The following is a 26630-nucleotide window of genomic DNA, read 5'->3' as shown; positions in this document are numbered from 1 at the left end:
CTAAAATGCACCTCGCCTGAGCACCTAGGTGCGCCTTTTAAATCACTGATTGTAACAACTAGCCAGCTACCAATATTTCACAGAATTCCGTTCAGCATGACAGAACTGAGCACATATAGGTTGATAGACATTTTATATGGGAGAAAGTTGCTTCAAGGGAAGTTTGTTTACCACTCATTGCTTCAGAAGAGAAGTTGACTGATGTCTTAACTAAAGGTGTTCCAAAAGGAAAATTGATACAATATATAAGGAAGTTGGGCATGATTATCTATGCTCAGCTTGAGGGGGAATGTAGAGAGGCTGGGCCAAATGGGCCTTAGTGCTTGTTTTTGTTAAGTAGAGTTCTTTTTATTTGTAATGTATTAACGGGCCTTTTCTTTATAGCCTTGTTAACTTCTTTGTAATTTCTTTCAAGTTACTAATGAGTTGGCCGCCCACTTAAGGGCCTTAGTGCTTGTTTTTGTTAAGTAGTGTTCTTTTTATTTGTTATGTATTAATGGGCCTTTTCTTTATAGCCTTGTTAACTTCTTTCTAATTTCTTTCAAGTTACTAATGAGCTGGCCGCCCACTTAAGGGCAGACTTGTAATTAACCCTAATTAAGTTAGATTAAAAAAAGATTAGTGAGAGAGGAGAAATCATCGAACCCTCTTCTCCTTTCTCTTCTTCTCAATCTTCTTCTTTTCTACTATATTCCTCTTTTCTTTCTTCCTTTTTTGTTGCTGTAACCAGAAATTAATATCAGATTTAGAGGACAGAATCAAATCTTCTTGAACACATGAATTTCAGAAAATGCAATGCATTTCATCTGCATATTGTCATCTTTCCAATTTAAATAATTAGCAACGAAATATTTAGATTTTCTGTTTTCACATGTACAGTAATGTATGTCCTTTACTGTTTTTGCTGATAGCAACAGCCAATATGGGAGAAACCAGAAATGAAAACTGAAAAGGGAAGTTTCAAATTCCATAATGAATTTTCTATGTCAAAAAACAGAAAAATGTTATGTACATAACAGTGTATACATTGTATATCAGCCTATGCTTTTCTTATGATTAATAAACCTGAACAATTGACAAAAAACCAGAAACATAATGAGTTTCTAAATTTTTCAAAATTTTCATTGGCACAAAGGTTTTTATTACAAACATATTCAATTTGGTTCATCCAGCTAAAATCATAGTGAGTGGAAAATAGCAAGAAACGGGAAAATATTATGGCTTTTCAAGCTCAAAATCACAATTTATTTACCATGTCAAAAAGATCTCGCCAACCCATATCATTGGGGAGGAATCTATTAAAGGCATGTTGCATCATCTTGTCTGTATAATGATAGTCTGAGTTGGTGATAAGTAGCAGCCGCTTACCAGCCTGACACATAGGATATTGAAACAAAGAATGAGAATATGAAACAAGCTGGTATGCTAAACAAGAAGAATAAGTTAAAAGGAAAACCTCCTTCTGATCTAGAAGTGCCAAAGGAAGCTCTGGATCAGGCTCTACAAATCGTTCAGGCTCAGACATTATCTCACTCTACATGGATGTTCCACACAAATTATGTACATGATTTGCAACCAAACATTTAATCATGGAAATGCTTCAAAAAACTACCTTAAGCTGACCCTCTACATGTGCTCTAAAGAGGGCCTTCCCAACGGCCTGAAAAACCATGTCAAAGGTCAAAAGCGATGAAATAGATGGAATTTGGAACCACCATTTAAAAATAGAGTTGCCCAGTATATTGCCTTGTAAAGTCCTTTATAATCAAGTGGACCAAGTTCTGGTAGTATAGCTCCCGCATCCAATCTGTCAACCATCTGAAAAACAAATAATGTTACATTAAGTAAAAGGTGTTGTTTGGGTAGTTATACTAAAGAAGGAAGAAACATGAAAAGCATGTTGCAAAAATCTAAGATAAAAAAAATAATAGAGCATTACATGTTAAATAAATTGGATAAATTACATCTTAATCAAAAAACCTCAATATTCACAAGTATTTTTTTTCTCTTCTTTGTGGGGGGATAGGGGTGTCAATGGGTTGGGTTAAGTGTGTTAGCTCCAATCAGATTGATGTACAGATACATTTATTGTAAATGAATAAAAGTACATTATTGTTTCATATTGATTTTGGCATAATTACCCCTTAAACTGGACACTTATGAGACTCGTGTTAGTGTAGAATGTTCACATTCGTTGAGTAAACTTAGGGAGTTTATCCTGCCAAGGCTGACACTGATGTCCTGCCAAAGAAGTTGGAGCAACTTGTCTCAACTACTAGAGTTAGACCCAAAGCACATGCAGTGTGTGTTTGGATGAAATACTAAAATCAGACCATTTTCTAATTATGCCCTAGACCTTGGAGATTGATGGGCAAAACTGGAAAGTTACACATAACCCCTAAACTTGATTATGGTATTGTACTAGGTATTGGATTGGGCTGTCTTTGAAATTTGCAATCAATGAGATCCATTGAGGGTCAAAACCTAGGTATGTTGGGGCAGTCTAAGAATTCAACCAAGTAGGTGATCATAGTGATAGGATAGGTCCATTTGTCGGACAAAGTGAATGATATGGCTTACTCTCTCTAATGGAAACCTAAACTATCAGTAGTAGATTTCAAATGTGTTTGAGATTTGGTTTTGCAAAATATATTTATATGATATATATTATGTTTTATGAAAAAATGTTTGCAAAAGGTTTTAATTCCCGAGATCCAACCAAGTAGAGAGTGTGACACTGTACCTTACAGTCAGGGGAGAGGTCCTTCCCTATCGGGCAATGTTGTGATCATTATGGATCAAGAAGTTAAGTGTAAGAGACCATAAAGGGCTGATTACCTGATGGGCTTTATCTTACTTAAGTCCATTATCCTTAGGTCTTCATTGGATGGTTGAATTCAATTATATATATATATATATATATATATATATATATATATATATATTTTATATATATATATATTTATGTTTTATGAAAAAATATTTGCAAAAGGTTTTAATTCCCGAGATCCATCCAAGTAGATAGTATGGCACTGTACCTTACAGCCAGGGGAGAGGTCTTTCCCTATCGGGCAGTGTTGTGATCATTATGGATCAAGAAGTTAAGTATAAGAGACCATAAAGGGCTGATTATCTGATGGGTTTTATCTTACTTAAGTCCATTATCCTTAGGTCTTCATAGGATGGTTGAATTCAATGATCATTTAAGTGTAAATGTTAGGCCCATAGTGATGTGCTCAAGGATTCACTGCATTTAGTAGTGAATTCGGCTAAGTCTTTCCACAGAGGTTGGGCCGAACCCGTGTGGACTTATGTGAGGTCATTGTGGGGTCCCACGCCATACAAATCAGGCCTAAGTTGGCCATGAAATACCAGGGTCGTGAGACTTATACTTGATGGGTCTAAGGCCCATAATTAATATGATTAATTTAGTTATCACATGACAACTTAAGTAGTCATGTGGCATGGGGCAAATCTGGGTTTGGATATGGTATGGAACACCTAATCTTATAAGAAGATAAAGTATATCTCTAATTAGAGTCCAGATATAATTTATCTCCTCATTAGATTAGGAGATAGCTCCATAAGAGATTATAAAAGAGGAGCGGACCAGTTCAAGATAACTTCATATTTTTGCAGTTTTTTGTTCTCTGCACCCTTTTGTCTCCCTGTTTTTTTCCAGTTTGACCTCAGCTATCTGGGACTGATATAGATCAGTTTTTCCTCTGATTTTTGCAAGAAAAAATCAAGGGATATCAAGCTCAACTTCCCTAATTCAATCCAAGCAGTTGGGTTGCAATTTTGCTAACTGTGTTGCTAAATCAGCTTGACCTATACATTGTGCCATCTTCAATGGAGGTTGGTTTTAGGACTGATTTGGGTGTGAACTTTCACCTTGGGATCTGCATTTGGTATCTGTATCAGGTATAAATCCCCCTCTTTGATTGGTTTCAAATCTAGTCCGGTTAAGTGCAAGACCGATCCTGAAAAATGCAGTTTTTCAAAACATAGGAAATTCGATTCCCAAAGGGATTAGGAAATTTTTGAAATTTTGCCCACCCATCTAGCATGGTTATCTTTTGGGCCTGAAATTAGCAGAACAATTAGAAGCAAGAAAATTGGAAGTGGAAGGGAGTCGCTTTTGGTCATCTTTTGGGCTAAGCAAGCAAAAGCAGCACCATGGAAATACAGACATGCATTTAGGGAGATTGGCATTCTTGCTAAGAGTTTTAACACTACATTTGGGTGGGTTAAAAGGACAGCAAATGGAATGGCAGATACTCTAGCAAAATAGGGAGTTGATAGGCCTACTTTATTTTGGGAAAATTTGTAACTGGTTGTATCAAACAGAGGAGTGTTTATCTATGTAATATGGGAGCTTTTGTAAAGTGATGTACTCTAGAAGCAAAGTAGCAAAGTAACTGTAATCTACTTTTAAATTAATAAATAAATTCTACTTTACTGATAAAAAAAAACGAAGGTTACAAAACAATTATGAGACTTTGTAAGTGAGCTAACTGATAAGCGATTTCTATGCAATTGTGGGACATAGTGAACAGATTTCAAAGAAAGGTTGTTGGTAAGTTTAACTTCATCCAAACCCAAGATTGGGGTCTAAGATCCATCTGCAATGATAACCTTACCTTTCCTTAAAAATAGTTTATAAGTGGTAAAGTAGAAGCGCATACCAGTCATATGATCACTGGCTCCCATGCCAATTATCCAAGAGCCAGAGGATGAGGTATGACATGCAAGTGTAGTACCTGATTTTGCAAAGGCACTAGGTGTATGTGAACCAGCAAATGTAGGTGTTAGAATGCTTGAGTCAGGGGTATTTTGGTCATTCTGGTGTATCTTCTTGAAAGTGAAAGGTCGATTGTATCTGAGTTTAAGTTATGTGTCCCATCTTCTATGAGGGGCAAAATTGTCTTTCTTGTAACTCAAGTTTTATGAATGTCAGCTAGGAGAGTGATTTTTTTTACATCTCTTCTAGTTTGGCCGAACAGTCTTCTCCTCTCCTTCTTCTTTCTCTTTTCTTTCTTCTTTCTTCTTCTCTACTTTGACCTAGAATCAACTAGGGTTTATTCACATGGTATCAGAGCAATAACGTCTCGTGTTTTCTTGCTGCTGTCTTCTTCCTGGGTTCGCCGCCAGCTTCACAGTAGGTTTCATCATCCTACAGCTGACCTGATTGAAGACTCGATAAAGGGCTGAAAAGGAGTTGTCATTTTGAGGACCTGGAGGTGAGAATGTCTCTGGTCGGTGTTGTGGTGGTCGTTGAAGTGGTATACTAGACCCTCTATTCAGTGTACGAAGAGGGCTGGACGTATACAGGTATGGACACTGCTGTCCTGTGTTCAGAAATGGACTGTGAATGCTATTTTTTTTTTTTTGTGCTTCAAAAGTTAGTTGTTGTGGTGCTGGGTGAAACTGATACACATATCAGTCATGTTCCTTTGTTTTCTTGCTCGCATGTGTGCTGAAAGAAGAGTAGTAGACTACTGATGTCCACGACAGCAGTGGTGTGGTGTTGGTTGTGTTGTGGTGGCTGACATATCTATGATTCTAAATGCTTAAAAGTGAACCCCTAGACCTTGTGTGTAATCAGTTCTGCAGTATGAAGAACAAGTGTTCGATGAAATGACTGAGTAATTTCAGCCGTGGTGTGTTGATAGTAAATGGTTCTGCGGTGTGCAGTCCAAGTGTTGATGTGTTGACTGAATGATTTCAGCTTTAGAGTGTAGTGTGTAATGTGCAGTTGAAGAAGGTGGAATTGGTGGTATCATAAGTGAGATAAGTCTTGTGACGAATGTGAGATTGTGGTGTATATTCAAAGGTGAAATAATTGAGATGGCTTCAACTGTAGATGGGAATGACAACAAAACCGGCATCATGCTTTCTTCAGATTATCTAAGTGTTCAAATGACATCCATCAAGTTGAATGGTGAGAAGTATGTACCATGGGCAAAACCTGTGGAGGTGTTCTTGAAGGCCAAGAGGAAAGTAAAACATGTGAGGGAGGAGAAACCTCCCTCTGATTTTCCTGGGTTCAGTGATTGGGAACAAGATGATGCACAGATAATGACATGGCTTTGGAACAGCATGGAACCAAAGATTAGTGTGAACTTCATGTTCCTAGATACAGCCAAAGAGATCTGGGATCATGCTAAAAAGTTGTACTCTGGACAAGAAAACACAACTAGGGTATATTAGTTATACCAAGAGTGCTTCAATTTGAAGCAAGGAAGTCAAAGCTTAGAAGAGTATTATGCAAGTTTGAGGAACATCCGCAATGAGCTAAATGTGTATCACCCTCTAACATCAAATGTCCAGATCCAACAACAGCAAAGTGAACAGCTTGATGTGACTAGGTTTCTTGTGGGCTTGAAGGCTGAGTATGAGCCTGTCAGAGCAGAGATATTTGGGGGGATTAGCTCTATTATGGACACCTTCCTCGGGAAGACGTACCATCGCCGCCGGCAGCAACAGGCACCTGACCCACTGCCAGCAGCAGCAGTGATTTAGTGATGCTCATCCTACCCAGTTCGGCAACAGCAGCCTTATTTAGATTAGATTAGCCCATTTTGCTTGTTCTTATCTCTTATCTTGTTAGTAGCTTATCAGATTAGGATTAGCTTATCTTATCCTTAGCAAGATAGAACTGGAAGTCTCCCTATTCAGCAAGGAGACTCCCTTTGATTAGGATTTTTCTAATCTCCTATTTAAGGAGACCCCATTATTGAATGAGATATCGAATATTCAATTGAAGAAGTGAGTTAGGAGAGTTGGTGATCTCTTGAACAAATCACCAGAGACTCCAAGATAGGTTCATCAAGAGTAGGAAGGAACAAGGGAAAACAAGAGGTTTTCCCCGTGGACCGACCCGTGACGAGATCCTATTCCTGGACCCTCAACAAGCTCTCCCCTCACTAGAAGAAGTTTTTGCCCATCTTAAGAGGACATCCATTGAACCGGTGGAACATTTTTCCTTCTCTGATAGATCTGGTTTGGTAGTGACTAAAGGGAGTGGCCGTGGAAGTAGAAGTGGTGGTGGCAGCAGTGGCCCTCCAAGGGAAAACAGGAGGTTTTCCCCGTGGACCGACCCGTGACGAGATCCTATTCCCTGGCCCTCAACAACTTGGTATCAGAGCAAGGCATCGTGGGTGATCTGGAGTAGCTACCATCCAGGGTCCACGACCTCGAGCACCAACTCGTGGAGACCAGCTCCAAAGTTCATGAGATTAAAGACGAAGTGAGGGAGCTACGACGCCTGATGGAGCTATTCCTTTCTAGCACAGAAGGGAACTCTGAAGGAGGGACAGCCGCCAATGGCCGCCAACCAGATCTACCAAAGTCTTCCAGCGAGCAGCAGTCCGTTAGCCAAAGAACCGCAGTCGTCCCCAAGTACAGCAGGCTGGAATTCCCGTCATACAACGGCAACGGAGACCCCTTAGGCTAGCTGTATCACTGCGAGCAATTTTTCGGAACCAACGGACAGATGATCAGGATAAGGTAAGTCTAGCCAACTTTCACTTAATAGAGGAAGCACAACTTTGGTTTATCGGTTAGAGCAAGAAGAACCCGGGCTCAGTTGGCCCCAGTTTAAGTCCTATTGCCTTCTTAGGTTCGGACCCCCACTGACCAGCAACCCACTGGGTGAGCTGATTAACCTTAAACAGACCGGCACAGTGGCTGAATATGAGCGACAGTTCCAAACCCTCCTCGCGAGGACATCCTCCGTGTGACCGGACCAACAAGTGGATATGTTCATGGCAGGGCTATCAGAATCCCTGCGGGTGGATGTCAAGATGTAGAATCCCCCAAATTTGGTCACAGCCATGAACTTAGCCCGCGCGTTCGAGCGCAAACTGCAGCTCAACCGCTGAATTTTTAATGTGGGTCGACCACCAAACTCATGGGTACTACCCCCAAGATCAGCAGCAACGACCCACTCTTCTGCTACCAGCCGAGAACTGAAATCTCCCACCACCACCGCCTCTAGACCAATGACAAGTACAGGTAGCAACATGGCCGCTCCACCCATTAAACGTCTGACCATGGCAGAAATGGCAGAACGACGAGCAAGAGGCCAATGTTTCAACTGTGATGACCTCTACTCAGCAGGACATAGATGCAAGAGGCTTTTTTGCCTCCTCATCGATGAACAAGAGGAGGAGGAAGAAGAGCCAGTCATATTCGAGCCAGAGATCTCTCTCCATGCGATCACCGGCATTAAAATTTCTCAGACCATGCAGTTACAAGCACAGATAGCAAGTCAACCAGTGCGCATTCTCGTCGATTCAAGGAGTACACAACTTCATAAGTGAACATGCCGCCCTTCAGTTAAAACTGCCAATGGAGCTTTGACCGCGACTACAGGTAGCCGTCGCAAATGGTAAGAGAGTTCATAGTCCAGGAATTTGTAAGAATGTGCCGGTACAGGTCAATTCTGAACTGTTTCTTGCTGATTTATTTGTACTTTCATTGGATGGGTTCAATATTGTTCTAGGGGTCAAGTGGTTAATTACCCTAGGCCCGATTTTGTGGGACTTCGGTGCACTCACCATGACCTTCCACCTAAATGGAAAGCAAGTTTCATGGCACGGTTGTAGGGTTAAAGAAAGGACACCACAGGTCCATGCACTTCAGACAGAACCGGTAGCCATGGAAAAATTTCTCGCCGAGTTTTCAGATCTGTTCCAGGAACCCAAGGGCCTCCCCCCTCCCCGAGCTTGCGACCATCGTATTCCTTTGGTGGTGGGTTCAGCACCAGTCGTTGTCCGGCCTTATCGCTACCCTCACTTACAAAAGGACGAGATAGAGAAACAATGTACAGAGATGCTAAACCAAGGAATCATACGCAAAAGTCACTCCCCCTTCTCTTCGCCGATTCTGTTGGTGGCGAAGCTGTTGGACAGTTTTGTATGCCCTTAGCTTCAATCAAAATGATGTACTTTATGAGTTTATTGTAAATGAATAAAAGTGCATATTTGATTCATTTTCCCTTCGTATGTTTCTGTGTAATACCCTTAAACTGGACACTTAATGAGACTCGTGTTAGTTTAGAATGTTCACAACCAGTGGGTCGGTTTGGGGAGACCTACCCCGACAAGGCTGACACTGTGGTGCCACCAAGTCGGTTGGGGCGGCTTGTCTCACCTGCCGAGGTGAGACCCTAGGCACATACAGTGTAGGATTAATTGAATCTTTGAATTGGACCAGATTTCCAGTATTGCCCTGGACCTTGGAGATTGATGGGCAAAACTGAAAAGTTACACCCGACCCCTAGACTCGATTATGATACTGCACTAGCAGTCGATTTCAATCGTTAAGATTTGTTTTGCAAAATATATTTTGTATGAGATATAAAAGTATATACATTATGGTTTCGAAATGATTTGCAAAGGGTTTTAATTCCCGGGATCCATAGTAGAGAGGGTGCAACACTGTCCTTGTAGCCAAGGGAAAGGTCCTCTCTTGTCAGGCAGTGTATGATCATTATGGGCTGAGAGGTTAAGTGTAAGACCATTGAGGATAATACCTGATGGGCTAATCTTGCATCTGCCCACAGTCCTTGGGTGTTACAAGGTGGCTTGGCCCATAGAGCCCATCTGATGGGTTTCAGGGGGTGCACTGTCCATAACAGTGTATTCGGCCAGGCCTTGTAACAAAGGTTGGGCTGGACCCATGTGGCTGATGTGTAGACCAATGTTTGGGTCCCACGCCATACAAGGAGGCCCAACTAGGCAGCAGTTTGGAAGGCTAAGTGAATACATAACCTAAAATGGGCCTTAAGTCCATTTGAACTGGGCTAATATGATTAGTCACTTAAGGGGCGAATTCTGAGATGGATCAGCTGATAGGATTGGGCCCAGACCCTATCCACTTAGAGAGTCCAAGATCTAAATAAGATTTAGATCTAGAAGCCTCCTAATTAGATTAGGAGATGGCTGATCTAATCTGCAGATAAGATAAGGGTTATCCCTTATCACTTGAGGGGATTTCTAATCCAATATGATTTGGGTTAGCAACTCCTAATGGGATTAGGAGCTGATCCCTTTGAGATTATAAAAGGAGGGGGAGGCAGCCTTTAGACATGCAATGCAATCCATAGATCCTTGTCTTCAGAGCTGAGATTACTAGAAGAGAGAATTCTGCACCCTGCAAATACTCTCTTGCCGCCTCCTTCCTGCAGCCGCCGCCTCCAGCAGTTCAATCTCCAATTCTTGGGAGAAATCAAGATTTGATCTTGATACCAATCTTTTGGAGAAAAGATTGGTGGGAGTTGTATTCACAAGCCGTCTAGTTGATTCTTGCGAAGGGTCAAGTTCTTTTGGAAGAACACTGCTGATTCTGCTCCACCCTGCCATCTTCAGTGGGAGCAGATTTTGGATCCTTCCTTGGGCGTGAACACCTCCATTGGGAGATACTGCTTCTCCGTATCAGGTATTATCTCTCCCTACTCCTTTTGGTTCAGATCTGGTTTTGTTTATGGTTCAATAATGATCCTTGAAAATATGATTTTCTAAATAGGGAATTCGATTCCCAATTGAAGGGAGAAAAAAAAAATTGAAATTCGCCCCCTTATTCCGCAATCTTTGGGCGTCCATGTGATGGATAACCTATCCCTTCAGAAGCAAGATGGAACGTGGAGGTTCTGTGTTGACTATAGAGAACTCAATGACCGGACAATCAAAGATAAGTTCCCTAATCCCGTTGTGGATGAACTGCTGGACGAGTTGCATGGTGCCCAGTATTTCTCTAAGTTGGACCTCAGGTCCGGATACTTCCAAGTTCGCATGGCTCCCGATGGCGTGAAGAAGACTGCTTTTCACACCCACCATGGCCACTTCAAATTTTTAGTCATGCCATTTGGACTCTCCAATGCCCCATCTACATTTCAGTCACTAATGAACGAGGTATTCCAGCCCCATTTGCGCAAATTTGTTTTAGTTTTCTTTGATGATATCCTCGTTTACAGCAATTCATGGGTAGAGCGTGTCCACCATCTGAGGACCGTTTTCGAGTTCCTACACCAACACAAATTATTCCTGAAACGGTCCAAGTGCTCCTTCGGGGAGCGATAGGTTCTTTATCTCGGCCACGTCATCCATGGGCAGGGTGTGACAGTTGATAGTTCCAAGATTCACGCTATAAAAGAATGGCCCAAACCTCAATCAGCCAAGGCCTTACGCGGGTTCCTTGGTTTAACAGGTTACTATCGCAAATTTGTACAGAACTATGGAGTGTTGGCAGCCCCGTTAGCCAACCTGTTGAAGAAAAATTCCTTCTGGTGGGACGACGCAGCAGATGAAGCTTTCCTGACACTAAGAAATGCCTTGTCTTCCACCCCTGTCTTGCAATTACCTAATTTTGCCCTCGAATTTACAGTCGAGTGCGATGCTTCCGGAGTGGGTATCGGGGCCGTACTACAGCAGCAAGGGCACCTGATTGCTTTCTTCAGTCGCAGACTGGCCGACCGGCACCTAAAGCTTCCAGCCTATGAGCGCGAACTAATTGGCCTAGCCCGAGCCGTCCAGCACTGGAGGCCATATTTGTGGGGGTGGTCGTTCGTCGTCAAAACTGATCATTACAGCCTCAAATACCTGTTAGAGCAGCGTCTCACCAATTCCACTCAACAGCATTGGGTTAGTAAACTACTCAGGTTTGACTTCCGAGTGAAATATAAAGCAGGATCCTCAAATCGTGCAGCTGAAGCCTTGTCTAGGCGAGATGAAGACGCGATGGTTCTGTGTAGCATTTCCCAACCTCGGATCTCTCTGTTTGACGACATTAAGAAGGCAGCACCACAGTCCCCGGAATGGTCGCTCTTGCTACAGAAGATCCAGTCCGGCACCGCCAACCCCAATTGGTCATTTCAAGACGGGTTGGTACTGTATAAGGGATGAGTCCATCTTCCACTAGACTGCCTGTTGATCCCCACCATCATCAGCAGCATCCATAACTCCACCCACGAGGGCATTCAAAAAACACTACACCACGTTCGGACTGATTTCCATTAGCGAGGTATGAAGATTTCTATTCGAGATTTTGTCCAGAATTGCTCCACATGCCAACAGCACAAATGGGAAAACCTGCACCCGGCAGGCCTCCTTCAGCCCCTTTCCATCCCGACAGATCTGGGCTGACATCTCCATGGACTTCATTGAGGGACTACCCAAGGTAGGTGGCAAATCAGTCCTCTTCGTGGTGGTCGACTGCTTCTCTAAGTACGCCCACTTCATTCCTCTATCACACCCGTACAGTGCCACTTTGGTTGCCCTTCTTTACACATGTCTTTCGCTTACATGGGTTACCAGAATCCATAGTCAGCGATAAAGACCCAGTTTTCACTAGTGCCTTCTGGAAAGAGTTATTCCGGCTACAAGGCACCACCCTGGCCTACTCATCAGCTTACTGGCCACAAACCAACGGTCAGACGGAAGTGGTTAACCACACAATCGAGATGTATCTCCGCTATTTCGTAGGCGATCAACCACGACGGTGGGTGGATTGGCTCCCTTGGGCTGAGTACTGCTACAACACAGCCTACCATTCTTCCCTCGGCATGACTCCCTTTCACGTCGTATATGGCAGGGATCCTCCCCGCTTGTTGTCCTACGAACCGAGTTCTATTGGTTTGGAAGCAGTTGATCACTCCTTACAAGAACGTGACGCCCTCCTAGCCGGCGTCCGCCTTCACTTACAGCAGGCCCAGCTCCGCATGAAGCTCCACTATGACAAGAACCACCAGGAACTGTCATTCGATCCAGGACAATTTATTTGGTTGAAATTCCAGCCCTACCGGCAACACTCCTTGCGCCACAAGGCTGCCCCGAAGCTGGGCCCTAAGTTTTATGGGCCCTACAAGGTTCTACGACGGATTGGCAGTGTAGCCTACCAGCTGCACTAGTAGGCTACACTGCCAGCAGCAGTAGTGATTCAGTGATGCTCATCCTACCCAGTTCGGCAACAGCAGCCTTATCTAGATTAGATTAGCCCATTTTGCTTGTTCTTATCTTATTGTTCTTATCTCATCCTACCCAATTCGGCAACAGCAGCCTTATCTAGATTAGATTAACCAAGTCCCTTAATTGTTCTGTAACCTTCTATCCTTCTTCTTCTTGTGTGTTTCAGGATCTCAAGATGGGGAAGAAGATTGGTGGAGGGCATGAAGCAGGTGGTTGGTATTACCTTGATGGTGGTGGTCCCCCAGTGGCTTTTCAATCGTCTCTTACTCCTCTCCAATGGCACTGCAGACTTGGCCATCCCTCTTTCAAGGCTTTGAAGCTGCTAGTTCCTTCCTTGAGTGAACTAATGCATTAGAAGGTGAGCTGGTAAAGGATATTGGGAGATATTAGAGACTTGTTGGGCGACTGCTATATTTTTGTATGACAAGACCAGACATCTCCTATGCAGTGAGCGTGGTGAGCCAATACATGCATGCCCCATGAATCCAGCATTGGGAGGCTGTTGAAAGGATTCTTGCTTATTTGAAGGGACACCCAAACAGAGGTATACTATTTGCTGACCATGGATAGTTGAAGCTAGAGGCTTACACAGATGCTGATTAGGCAGGATGCCTTGATGACAGGAGATCTACATCAAGAGTTTGCACTCTTGTTGGGGGTAATCTAGTTTCATGGAAAAGTAAGAAACAGACAGTTGTGGCAAGGTCAAGTGTAGAAGCTGAATACAGAGCCATGGCACATGGAGTTTCAGAGCTTCTTTGGATCTATTCCTTGTTAGGAGAAATCGGTATTAAGGCAAAAGAACCTATGATGTTGTACTGTGATAATCAAACAGCAATTAACATTGCCCACAACCCAGTTCAGCATGACAGGACAAAACACATTGAAGTGGACAGACATTTCATAAGAGAAAGGATGACTTCAGGGGAAGTTTGTCTCCCATACGCTTCTGATTTGCAGCTTGTTGAAGTTCTTACAAAAGGTGTTGCAAGAAACAAGCAGGAGCACAACCCACGCAAATTGGGAATGTTTGACATTTACTCCCAACTTGAGGGAGAGTGCTGAGTTTGGGCCGATTTTAAGTTATTGGGCCCAGCTTTTTATTTTTTTTATTTAAGTTGTTAAGTTAGGAAGTTATTGGGCCTTAGGCCCATTAGTTTATGTTATTTTAAGTTGTGACTGTTCAGCTACTTAAAGTAGCCGCCCTACTAAGGGTATTCTTGGTAGCCACTCTCTTTTGTTCTTCTCTCCTCTTCTCTATTGATGAAACCTTTCAGCTTCTACTTTTCTTCACAAGGAATTCATCTGAATCAGCTATCAGCAATTTCTACTGACATAAATGCACTTACACTCTCAACAGGTCATCGGGACATTATTTCTGCCTATCCTCCAACTGCATATTAGCTCCTCCATGTCTTTACCCTCTACATGCTGGGAAAAAAATCCTTAACCCCTCCATTAACTAGAACTGAAAAATGACAAGATTATATACATCCATTCACCCAACTACACCACCTATCCCCAAATCCACATCTTCTTAACACTTCTTAACACATTCATTTGTTATAAAGATCTGATCTATAATTTGTCTACCCTATACAAAGGCTCCTTGAGCTTGAGTAGTGAGTGAGGGAAGAACCTTTTTAATCCTCAGCGGTAGCACTTTTGCCACAATCTCATGGATGCTGGTCGCCAAACTAATCGGCCTGAAATCTTGAGGATGTTTTACATTTAATCTCTTAGAGATAAGAGCTAAGAAAGTGGCATTAACTCTATGACTTCTCCCATTGGCCACAGCATGAGAGAACTTGGTATTCCCATCCCCTTGATCCATTTATGCCTAGATTTTTTTCTCTAGGAGATCTACCTCCAGAGGACCTCTTCTAATTCTTTCTTCAACCTCCATCTCAATTCTCTTTCTTGTACATTCATGGTCCTTTGATACTCCTTTGAATCAAAGTCCTCAATTTGGGTTGACAGTTTGGCTTGAGAACTTGGTATTCCCATCCCCTTGATCCATTTATGCCTAGATTTTTTTCTCTAGGAGATCTACCTCCAGAGGACCTCTTCTAATTCTTTCTTCAACCTCCATCTCAATTCTCTTTCTTGTACATTCATGGTCCTTTGATACTCCTTTGAATCAAAGTCCTCAATTTGGGTTGACAGTTTGGCTTTTAGCTCTTCCAATCTACCAAATTTCTCCCTATTCCAATCTTTTAGTTTAGAAAGCTACTTCCCTTCTAGCACCAAATTTTTCAATTTTAACTTACACAAAGTTAGATGGCCTCTATTGGAGTTACCCAATAGCTTTTTGATGAATTAGATGCATGGTTCAGCTACTTAAAGAAAAGAAATTTTATGTTTAACTTGTTTTCTAAGGTGTAGAGGCGGCACACTAAAGCTTTTTTAGAGGGTATGTTTATATATAACTTTTTCATTACACATAAAAGAGGGGGGAGAGGAATTGCAAATGCAACTGGAAGATGCCAACAAGCAATAGAATATAGACGAGAACAGAAACATTTCAAGTCAAGCAGCTAAAATTTATAGACAAAGAAACCATACTAAGGAACATGAGAGCAAAATGGAAAAAGAATAGAACAGGTTTCCAAAAAAAAAACACGTTCAATTAGAATTAGTAAGTCAGACCAGAATGATAAACACCTGCATATATGCAACTGCTTCTGAAACAGAAAAAAATGTGTTAAGGAATTCCCATCTGCCCTCCTTCCGCAGATCCACCAGTTCCCTACCATATATTTCACTTCAAGATGCAGAGAGAAAACAACCATTAGAATAAATACAGCACCATTTTTGCAACATAAGATGCATTAAATGCACCATAAGGACAGTCCAGTGCTGAAAAATCTTTACAAGACATACGCATATAGTGGACCTGCCATTTGGTAGTGCAAATGTGTAACCTTGAAAACCCTCCAAAATTGGAAGAACCAGAACAGACATTCCTAACTACATAAAATATTAGCCATTTCTGTACTTATCAGAGCATACAATAAATCTTTTTTTTTATCAATAACAATAAGCTTTATTAAAGATATGAAAATTTAATTACAAGAGAGGGAGGAGGTAAAATGTCTTAAATCCCCACCAGCAAATTACAAAGAAAGAGGAGTTAGAAATTAGCCCAAAACAAAGAATCCCTATTCACCCCTTGCTTGGCTAACCCATCGGCAAGTGAGTTGGCATTTCTTTTACCCAGCTGTACTTCACCTCAATAAATCTGATAACCTAGATGATTAAGATCATCTTATTGGACCTTTTACCAAGAGATTCCTAGGTAGGTGCAATGACATATGAAATTTTCTGCATGTGCACCATATAACTTGGTATTTGCAGTTTGTTGTTCTAGCAAAGAAACAGGCAACTCCAAATGCTTATCAACTATTCAAGTGAAAAGGTTCAAACCACACCTGACAGCTCGAGTGGATAGAATTCTGGTCCCATGCATAGCCCTCTTTACATAACCAAATCGATCAGCCTTAACCAAGTTGCCTCTCTCTTTGTCCATTACCAGGCCTCTAATGACCTGCAGAGGAGCAGAATGAGCTCAAGAAACATGGAGTGAAGTTCTAGAAAAGTTACGAACAGTCTGAAAATCGTAACGTCTTCCACATGCACAAAGAAAAAAATATTGTTACCAAGTTGGGGTCGAATTCAAGTCCATCAACTGGGAAACCCATACTGCTTAAGTTGTCCATACAGTAGTCGTAAGCCCGACCCTCCCAAGCCTGCAAGGACACAAACATATGGAGACCTGTACTGCCCATTTAAACACTTGCAGTAGAAGCAGACAAGCAGTAGAGCAAATCTTAATATAGAGCTGGTGATGAAATCTAATTGTTCCTGCACTGCTTCCATAAAAAAAAAATAAAGCCAATGCCATTTGATCTGTGAACACATATTTGGCACTGGTGAATGATACTCGTAAACTTTGTGGTTTTCATTTATCAAAAACATGTGGCATATATGACTGTAAAAGAATCAATCATGAATTATGAGTAATAACAATAAACCTCACATAAAGTACTAACATGCACAATTAAGAGATTTATCAAACCAATGCAACCCCATTTGGTATAGCTTAAGCTGTAGTGTGGTGACTTTTCCCTAAGCAGTGCTTCAGGAAAGCCCATCTGTCTGCACCTAAGGTGCTTTTCCAAACAGACAATTTTCAAATCAAGTACTGCCAGATGTCAGCAAATCTCAGTAAGCAAAGCTTTTTGATTGTCTGTGCAGCTACTTCTGGAAAATGTTAGATAGTTTTGTATGCCCTTAGCTTCAATCAAAATAATGTACTTTATGAGTTTATTGTAAATGAATAAAAGTGCATATTTGATTCATGTTCCCTTGGTATGCTTCTGTGTAATACCCTTAAACTGGACACTTAATGAGACTTGTGTTAGTTTAGAATGTTCACAGCCAGTGGGTCGGTCTGGGGAGATCTATCCTGACAAGGCTGACACTGTGGTGCCACCAAGTCAGTTGGGGTGGCCTGTCTCAACTGCCAGGGTGAGACCCTAGGCACATACAGTGCAGGATTAATTGAATCTTTGAACTGGACCAGATTTCCAGTATTGCCCTGGACCTTGGAGATTGATGGACAAAACTAGAAAGTTACACCCGACCCCTAGACTCGATTATGATACTACACTAGGTGTCGGATTGGGCTATTTTTGATGTACCAATCAGTGAGATCCTTAGCGGGGGTCAAAACCTGGGTATGTTGGGACAGTCCGAGAATTCATCTCAGTGGGTGATCATAGTGACAGGATCAGCCCCTTTGTCGGACAAAGGTAATGATCAAGGATGCACTGAAACCAAGACTGTCGGCAACCGATTTCAATCGTTGAGATTTGTTTTACAAAATATATTTTATATGATATATAAAAGTATATATATTATGGTTTCAAAATGATTTGCAAAAGGTTTTAATTCACGGGATCCATATAAGCATAGAGTGCAACACTATTCCTTGCAGCCGAGGGAGAGGTCATCTCTTGTCAGGCAGTGTGTGATCATTATGGGCTGAGAGGTTAAGTGTAAGACCATTGAGGATAATACCTAATGGGCTAATCTTGCATCTGCCCACAGTCCCTGGGTGTTACAAGGTGACTTGGCCCAGGGACCACGGGTAAGTGTTGGGCCCATAGAGCCCATAAGATGGGTTTCGGGGGTGCACTGTCCATAACAATGTATTCAGCCAGGCCTTGTAACAAAGGCTGGGTTGAACCCATGTGGCTAATGTGTAGATCAATGTTTGGGTTCCATGCCATCAAGGAACCCCAACTGGGCAGCAGTTTGGAAGGCTAAGTGAGTACATAATCTTAAATGGGCCTTAAGCTCATTTCGAACTGGGTTGATTTGATCAGTCAATTAAAAGGGGCAAATTCTAAGATGGATCAGCTGATAAGATTGGACCTAGACCCTATCCACTTAGAGAGTCCAAGATCTAAATAAGATTTAGATCTGGAAGCCTCCTAATTAGATTAGGAGATGGCTGATCTGATCTACAGATAAGATAAGGGTTATCTCTTATCACTTAAAGGGACTTCTAATCCAAATATGATTTGGATTAGCAACTCCCTAATGGGATTAGGAGATGATCCCTTTAAGATTATAAAAGGAGGGGGCGGCAGCCTTTAGACATGCAACCCAAAAACTCTTGTCTTCAGAGTTGAAATCACAAGAAAAGAGAATTATGCACCTTGTGAATACTCCCTTGCCACCTCCTTCCTGCAGCCGCCACATCCAGTAGTTCGATCTCCTACTCTCTACAGGAGTAATCAAGAATTGATCTTGATATTAGTCTTTTGGGGAAAAGATTGATTGGAGCTATATTCACAAGCCATCCTGTTGATTCTTGCGAAGGGTCAGGTTCTTTTGGAAGAACATTGCTAATTCTGCTCCATCCTACACTGCGCCATCTTCAATGGGAGCAGATTTTGGATCCTTCCTTGGGCATAACACCTCCATTGGGAGATATTGTTTCTCTGTATCAGGTACATCCTCCCTCTTACTCCTTTTGGTTCAGATCTGGTTTGGTTAATGGTTCGAGATTGATCCTTGAAAAATATGTTTTTCTAAAATAGGGAATTCAATTCCCTACAAAGAAGGTAGAAATTTTTGAAATTCGCCCAGTCCATTCCGCAAGATTTGGGTGTCTATGTGATGGATATTCTATCCCTTCATAAAAGCCTCTCCAAAATGTACTAGGTGGATATCTGCCCAAATTTTAAGCAAAGGATGTAGATCAAATATTAGAAAGAAGGAAGAAGAGACAAAGAATTAACTTCCAATGGAATAAACCAAGCACTTGTATTTTGGAAGGACTGACCATTCAAGATCCCACCTAATACATTTCCAAGTCCAAGAATTGATCTGATTGGATGATCATGACATTCAAAGGTATCACCCTTCTTGAACCATCATCCTTTTCTTTGATCATCAAAAGAAAACAATAGAACATACATGTGCTTAAGCACCCTATAGATCCCTATATCAGACCCTAAGCCCAACTGTCTGCTTAAGCACCCCCTATGATGCTTATGCAACCAAATTTCTAATTGAGTACAGCTACCACCGTCCAATACAGACCTGTTTGAGGTCATCTATAGGATCCATTTAAGTGCATTACATGTGCTTCCATTGTGCATTGCCAACAGGCACAAGGACTCAAGGAGTGAAGGATCAGTCAACTCAACATTAGACTTCAATAACACAAAAATAACAGCAGGATATATAAACAATATGACAGATATGAAAAATAAAAAAGTATTAAAAAAAGCATAAGGTATAGGCATGGTACCTTTTTACAGCAGTCAAAACCACCCAGTACCCTTCCACATTCTGATGTGGTTTGGCAACCAAACAGGTCTCACATGTTCCTCTCTTCACCCTCTATTTATGAGGTAATTTTTTGCATAAAACCCATGCACATATTCTGAATTAACTCCCTTTGAAGGAGAATGAAGGCCATATTTATTGCTTTAAAACCAAAAATAGGAAGTGCAAGGGATCTGAAGGATTTCAAGCCAATTAGCATGGTTTGTAATTTCTAGTGTAGCAAAGGCCATATTTATTAAGGCAGCAAGCATTTTCTAGATACCATGACATTTTGCACTACACTACATTACATTACATTGCAGTATGTTGTTCTAATGTATTTGTGGAAAAATAAAGAGGAAGAGAAGAAGAAATGAAGAATGAGAGAAAAGAAATGCTTTTGTATTGATAATATGTTGATAAAACATGTTGAGCATACAATTTAAATAAGAAAAGATAGGAGAGACAAACTCCTAGGATCTCTCTCAATTACTCCTAGAATCTCTCTCAATTAGGGATTGATTAAATCTTTCCCTTAATCCTAGGATATAACTTTCCTAATTTTATTCAAATCTAATCTTTCCTAAATTTATTCAAATCTGTAATCAATCAAATCAAATCTTTCTAAATTTGCAACAAATCATATCTTTCTTAATTTGCCGCAAATCATATCTTGTCGACACTCCCCCTCAAGTTGGTGCAAAGATATCATGCCCAACTTGCTAACTTGAAGTTCAAATGGCTGTCTCAACAAGCCCTTAGTCAAAACATCTGCAACTTGCTGAGTGGTTGGTACAAACGGAGTGCAAATTATTCCTTCTTCAAGTTTCTCCTTTATAAAGTGTCTGTCAATGTCAACATGTCTAGTTCTGTCATGTAGAACCGGATTATGAGCAATGTTGATAGCTACCTTGTTATCACAATACAGTTTCATAGGAAAACTCACTGGTCTCTTAAGATCTTCTAGCACCCTCTTTAGCCAAAGAACCTCACACACTCCTTGAGCCATTGATCTGAATTCAGCCTAAGCACTGCTTCTAGCAACTACACTTTGCTTCTTGCTTCTCCAAGTAACAAAATTGCCCCAAAGAAATGTGCAGTACCCCGAAGCTGACCATCTATCAGTGATTGAGCCTGCCCAATCCGCATCTGTATACACTTCAACCCCTCTCTTCTCATTTTTCTTGAAGAAAAGTCATTTTCCTGGTGTGCCTTTTAGATACTTAAGAATTTGATACACAGCTTCAAGATGTTCTTCGTATGGGGAGTGCATAAATTGACTCACCATGCTCACAGCGAAGGCAATGTCAGGACGTGCATGTGACAAGTAAATCAATCTTCCTACCAGCCTTTGGTATCTACCCGCATCTACTGGAACCCCATTTTTAACTTCTAAAAGTTTAGCCTTAACTTCTATCGGAGTGTCTGAAGTTTTGCATCCACTCATTCCAGTTTCTTTCAAGAGGTCTAGAATATATTTTTGTTACAAAACCACAATGCCCTTCTTTGATCTAGCCACTTCCATTCCAAGAAAGTACCTTATCTGGCCTAAGTCTTTAATCTCGAATTCCTTGGCTAAGCTCTGCTTTAGTCTGCTCATCTCTTCAATATCATCTCCAGTCAAGATTATGTCATCAACATTGACAATCAGAACCGATACCTTGTCTTCAGTGGATCTTTTTGTGAAAAGAGTATGATCAGATTGTCCTTGACTATATCCTTGACTTTTAACGAACCTTGTGAATCTTTCAAACCAGGCTCTGGGATACTGTTTAAGTCCATATAGAGACTTTTTTAGCCTGCATACCTTAGTTCCAAACTTCTCAGTGAAACCAGGTGGAGGCTTCATATATACTTCTTCTTCCAAGTCTCCATTCAAAAAGCCATTTTTCACATCCAGCTGATTCAATGGCCAGTCAAGGTTAGCTACAACAGATAAGAGTACTCGAACTGTATTTAGTTTCACCACTGGAGAAAAGGTTTCAGAGTAGTCCACTCCATACGTCTGAGTAAAGCCTTTAGCTACTAGGTGAGCCTTATATCTCTCCAAGGATCCATCTGAGTTGTACTTCAGAGTGAACACCCATTTACAATCAACAACTGTCTTTCCATCCAGCAGATCCACTTTCTCCCAAGTAGCATTCTTTTCCAAAGCTCTCATCTCCTCAAGGCACAATATGAAAGTGAAATACTTTTGTAATATACAAAATTTGACAAAGGATGTTTTGTACAAGACCTAACATCTTTCCTAAGAGCAATGGGAAGATCAAGCTGATTAGAAGAATTAGAATTACCTGGAGGAATATTTTCATGTATTTTTGGAGAATTATCATGAATTTCATGATCAACCCTCAGATCAGATTCTTGTTGATGTTGCAGAATAGTGCCTCTCCTTTTCAGTGCTAGATGTTCCCTTGAATATACAAGGCCTTTATACTATTTCGCACACATCTCTGTTGTTTCAGTTTTTTTATTTTGAGATGGCATCACCGAAGGTTGTTCATTTTCAATATTTAATTCATTTGTATCCACTGATTTTGTATTTTCTGCCTTACTTTCTTTCGGTAATTGGTTGTGAGGAAGATCATTATGGACAAATTCAAACATTAAATCAGAACCAACTAAAAGACCATCTTCACTAGTGTTGCTCTCCCCCTGAAGATGGGAGTGTCTGTAGTAGGAAGTTCCTTCAAAGAATGTGACATCCATAGTCACAAACATCCTTTTCAAAACTAGATCAAAGCATTTGTAACCTCTCTGATTAGTGGGATAGCCTACAAAAATACATTTATGTGCTTTTGGATCAAGTTTTGAACGTTTAGGATCATGGTTATGAACAAAGGCCACACTTCCAAAAATTTTTAAGCGAATGTTTATCACTAGCCGAGAGTTTGGAAAACAGTCAATGAAAACCTATATGGGTGTTTTAAAATCCAAAATTCGTGTAGGCAGACTGTTAATCAAATAAGTGGTTGTTAAAACGGCTTCTCCCCAAAGATACTTAGGAACCTTAGTTTGAAAACTTAGGGCTCTAGCAACTTCAAAGAGATGTTTGTTTTTCCTTTCAGCCACCCCATTTTGTTGAGGTGTATTATTACATGAACTTTGGTGTACAATTCCTTTCTCAACAAAAAAAATCCCCTAACACATGGTTAAAAAATTCTTTTCCATTATCACTTCGAAAAATTTTAATCTGAGTCTGAAATTGTGTTTGAACCATGTTATAGAAAGTTTTAAACACAGTTTCAGCATCTGGTTTCTCTTTTAAAAGGAAAACCCAAGTGACCCTAGTATGATCATCAATAAAAGTAATGAACCGATGCTTTCCAGAAAGAGTTGTTACTCTAGAAGGACCCCAAACATCACTGTGAATCATGGTAAATGGTTTTGATTTTTTATATGGTTGGGACGGAAAAAAAGTACAATGATTTTTTGCTTATCCACAAGATTCACACTTAAAACATGAATGATTTTTATTCATGAATAACTTCGGAAATAGATGCTTTAAATATTAAAAGCTAGGATGTCCTAACCGATAATGCCATAACAAAACTTCACTGTCACTAGAAACCGAGATAGAGTTGAAACAAGTCTGCCGGTCTTGCCTTCCAAAGGTTGATCCTTTATTAAAGAGGTAGAGGCCACCATCCAGTTTAGCACCCTCAATCATCTTCCCCGATGTTAAATCCTGAAATTCACAACAAGAAGACCAAAAATTAACCCAACAATTATGATCAAGGGTTAGTTTGCTGACAGATAAGAGATTGTATGATAGGTTAGGAACATGTAGAACATCTTTAAGATTTAGAAAAGGAGAAATAAACACAGTTCCTTTTCCTAGCAACAGTAGCAAATGAACCATCTGCAATTTTAACCTTTTGATTCCCTGCACAGGGTGTATATAAAGAGAAGAATTGTGAAGTGCCAGTCATATGACCAGTGGCACCTAAACCTAATATCCAGGAGCCATTATATTTGGTACAAGCAATGGTTGTAGTGAAATAATTACCTGACTGGGCTAGAGAGCAAGATGGGTTAGAGTTTCTCAACGCTTGAGATTGAAACATTTAATATATAAGTGCTCTATTTGTTCTTTTGTGAAAGGAAGAGACTCCGAGGATGATTGCTGCCCTGGATCAGAATTGTTTACTTGAAGCGCACGGACATCTCCCCCTAACTTGTTGTCACTGTGATTTTTTCTTCCAACCTAGTGGTTTCCCGAGTATGCCATGGCTTTTTACAATTTTCCTCCTCGTTTATCTCCGTCTACGTCTGCACTTCGGGCCATAAGAGCAAACCCCTTCATTCTCAGTTTTTGTTTCATTAACATTCTTCAACATCACTTGCCGCCGTGCTTTTTCTCTACGCACTTCTGAAAAAACTTCTCTTATAGTAGGCAAGGGCTTTCACCCTAAGATACGTCCCGAACCTCATCAAGTTCTTTATTCAAACCAACCAAGAAGACAAAGACCCGACCTCTTTCTATCTTCTTTTTGTACCGAGCACTATCACTCGGACTTTCCTATTCTTCTTCTTCAAATAAATCCAGCTCCTGCCAAACAGCCATCATCTCATTATAATAAGCAGTTACGTCACGCTTACCTTGCTGCATCTTCCACATTCAGGTATTCAGTTCGAACAATTGTGAATGATTGTCCAAATCTGAATAGGTTTCCTTAACGGCTTCCCACACATCACGAGCAGACGGCAAGAACATGAATGGTTTTCCAACCACAGGATCCATTTAGAGTTGATCAGTCAGGCGATAATCATAGAATTTTCAGAATGCCACTGCCTGTACTTTGGATCATCAGTGGCTGGCGGTTTTACTTTGCCATTCAAATAGCCAAGTTTCCCTTTGCCGTCGATCACCAACCGCACGGACTGAGACCACTCAAGATAATTCTTTCCATTCAATTTGTGAATGGTAATTTGAAAAGAATTCTCAAAGAGGGAGATGGCCGCTGACTGAATACCTCCCTCCAAAGATGTCACACCACTGGTAGCATCCGAAGAGGCTGAACCAGAGCCAACCATGTCGGCCTTAAAATTCATGATCAGACCCTAAGGCTCTGATACCATGTGGAAAAATAAAGCGGAAGAGAAGAAGAAATGAAGGAGAGAAAAGAAATACTTTTGTATTGATAATATGTTGATAAAACATGTTGAGCATACAAAACTAAGAAAAGATAGGAGAGACAAACTCCTAGGATCTCTCTCAATTACTCCTAGAATCTCTCTCAATTAGGGATTGATTAAATCTTTCCCTTAATCCAAGGATATGACTTTCCTAATTTTATTCAAATCTAATCTTTCCTAAATTTATTCAAATCTGTAATCAATCAAATCAAATCTTTCTAAATTTTCCGCAAATCATATCTTGTCGACAGTATTGTATTATAAAAATCATATGATATATACATATATTAGTAATGATGTAGTGAAGGATTAAATGCAAAATTAGATTTATTGGCAACTGCATTAGAAACAAGAGGTTTTTAAATAACTAGTACTAAACGGAATATATATAGAGAGAGAGGATAAGGTAAATGAAAAGATGCATCCGGAGTCTTATATGATAGGCGAATACCACTTCGGACAAAAGGAAAATTCTAAAAACAGTTGTAAGGCCATCTATTTTGTATGGAGCAGAATGTCAGGCAGTTAAGAAACAACATATCCAAAAAATGAGTGTGCAGAAATGCAAATGCTTGTATAGATGAGTGGTAAAACATGAGTTGAGAATAAAAACAAAGTCATATGAAAGAACCTAAGAGTAGCTCCAATAGGTGATAGAAAAGGGAGAAAGTAGATTGAGATAGTTTGTCACATGCACAGAAAACCATTTACAACACGTGTTAGAAAAAGTGATCTGTTACAAGTTGAAGAGGCTAGAACAGCTAGGAGCGGACAGAAAAAGACATGTGTGGAAGTAATAAGAAATTATTTAAGCGCCAATAATTTAACAATGGATATTGACACTGAACAGAACAGAACAAGAAATGATTTAGCCAACCTCATATAGTTCGGATAAGGCTTGGATGATGATGATAGTGACACTGAACAGCACCAAGGTTCGCATAGTATCATACATATCATATTGGTATTGAAAGTCATCAAAATTCGAAATATTGAGATTTAAGAGATATTAACAGTTTGAACTATTAATACTCATCCTAATAAGCCTATCTGTAAATATCAAACAGAAAAAAAAAAAAAAAGAGTGCCAACCCTTTGACATGCATGATCCTCAATTTCATTTCCTTTTTTTTTTTTGTATTGTGCATGTTGATATTTTAAACCTTTAACAGAACAGAATGGCTAAACATTATTCATGTAACCAACCCCATATATTTAAGGCATGGCTTAGATGATGATGGGTTATATTAGTATGATGTCCATTACTTATTTTCTTGGATTCTTATACTTCTTTGCTGGATTTAATGTGTCAGTTCTTTGCTTATTTGTCTTGGATTCAGTATGTTGTAATACACATTTACTTGGATCAATTATGCTATTGACTTATTGCTTTGCTTATTTCTTTGAATTCTTTCTATATGAAAACTCGTGATTTTGTCTTGTCGCTTTCTTGAATGCAGTTGACTATATTGTGTATGGAATTTGGAATATTATGTTTTATGATAGAGAGTAACATGGCCTCATGAAACTAATTGTGTAATATGTCTTGATATGGAAAATTCATCAATATTAACTTTCCTTTGGCATTTTCAATATAAAACAAGAAAAAATTAAAAATATTGCACATGTTAACATGAACCATATCCAATAAATTGAAGGTGTTATTTGTCAAAATTA

At 40.3% G+C, this 26630-nt stretch overlaps 1 protein-coding gene across 2 annotated transcripts in view; it reads right to left on the bottom strand.

Annotated features, from left to right (window-relative positions):
- LOC148860981 (HAD-superfamily hydrolase, subfamily IG, 5'-nucleotidase) overlaps positions 1–26630 on the bottom strand; it is a 70361-nt gene that overhangs the window by 28429 nt on the left and 15302 nt on the right. For both annotated transcript variants that reach the window (XM_088940897.1, XM_088940898.1), the window contains 7 exons: positions 16631–16720; positions 16403–16518; positions 15636–15735; positions 1747–1818; positions 1613–1660; positions 1457–1534; positions 1253–1372 (listed from right to left, as the gene is read on the bottom strand). In XM_088940897.1, coding sequence (XP_088797023.1) covers positions 1253–1372; positions 1457–1534; positions 1613–1660; positions 1747–1818; positions 15636–15735; positions 16403–16518; positions 16631–16720 — 624 coding nt within the window. The remainder of the gene's footprint in view (positions 1–1252; positions 1373–1456; positions 1535–1612; positions 1661–1746; positions 1819–15635; positions 15736–16402; positions 16519–16630; positions 16721–26630) is intronic.

Source organism: Nelumbo lutea, chromosome 4 (genome assembly GCF_056320005.1).
Source record: "Nelumbo lutea isolate HS-2025 chromosome 4, American lotus-T2T, whole genome shotgun sequence".
NCBI classification, from domain to species: Eukaryota; Viridiplantae; Streptophyta; class Magnoliopsida; order Proteales; family Nelumbonaceae; genus Nelumbo; species Nelumbo lutea.
This window is presented reverse-complemented; position numbering and strand designations above follow the sequence as displayed.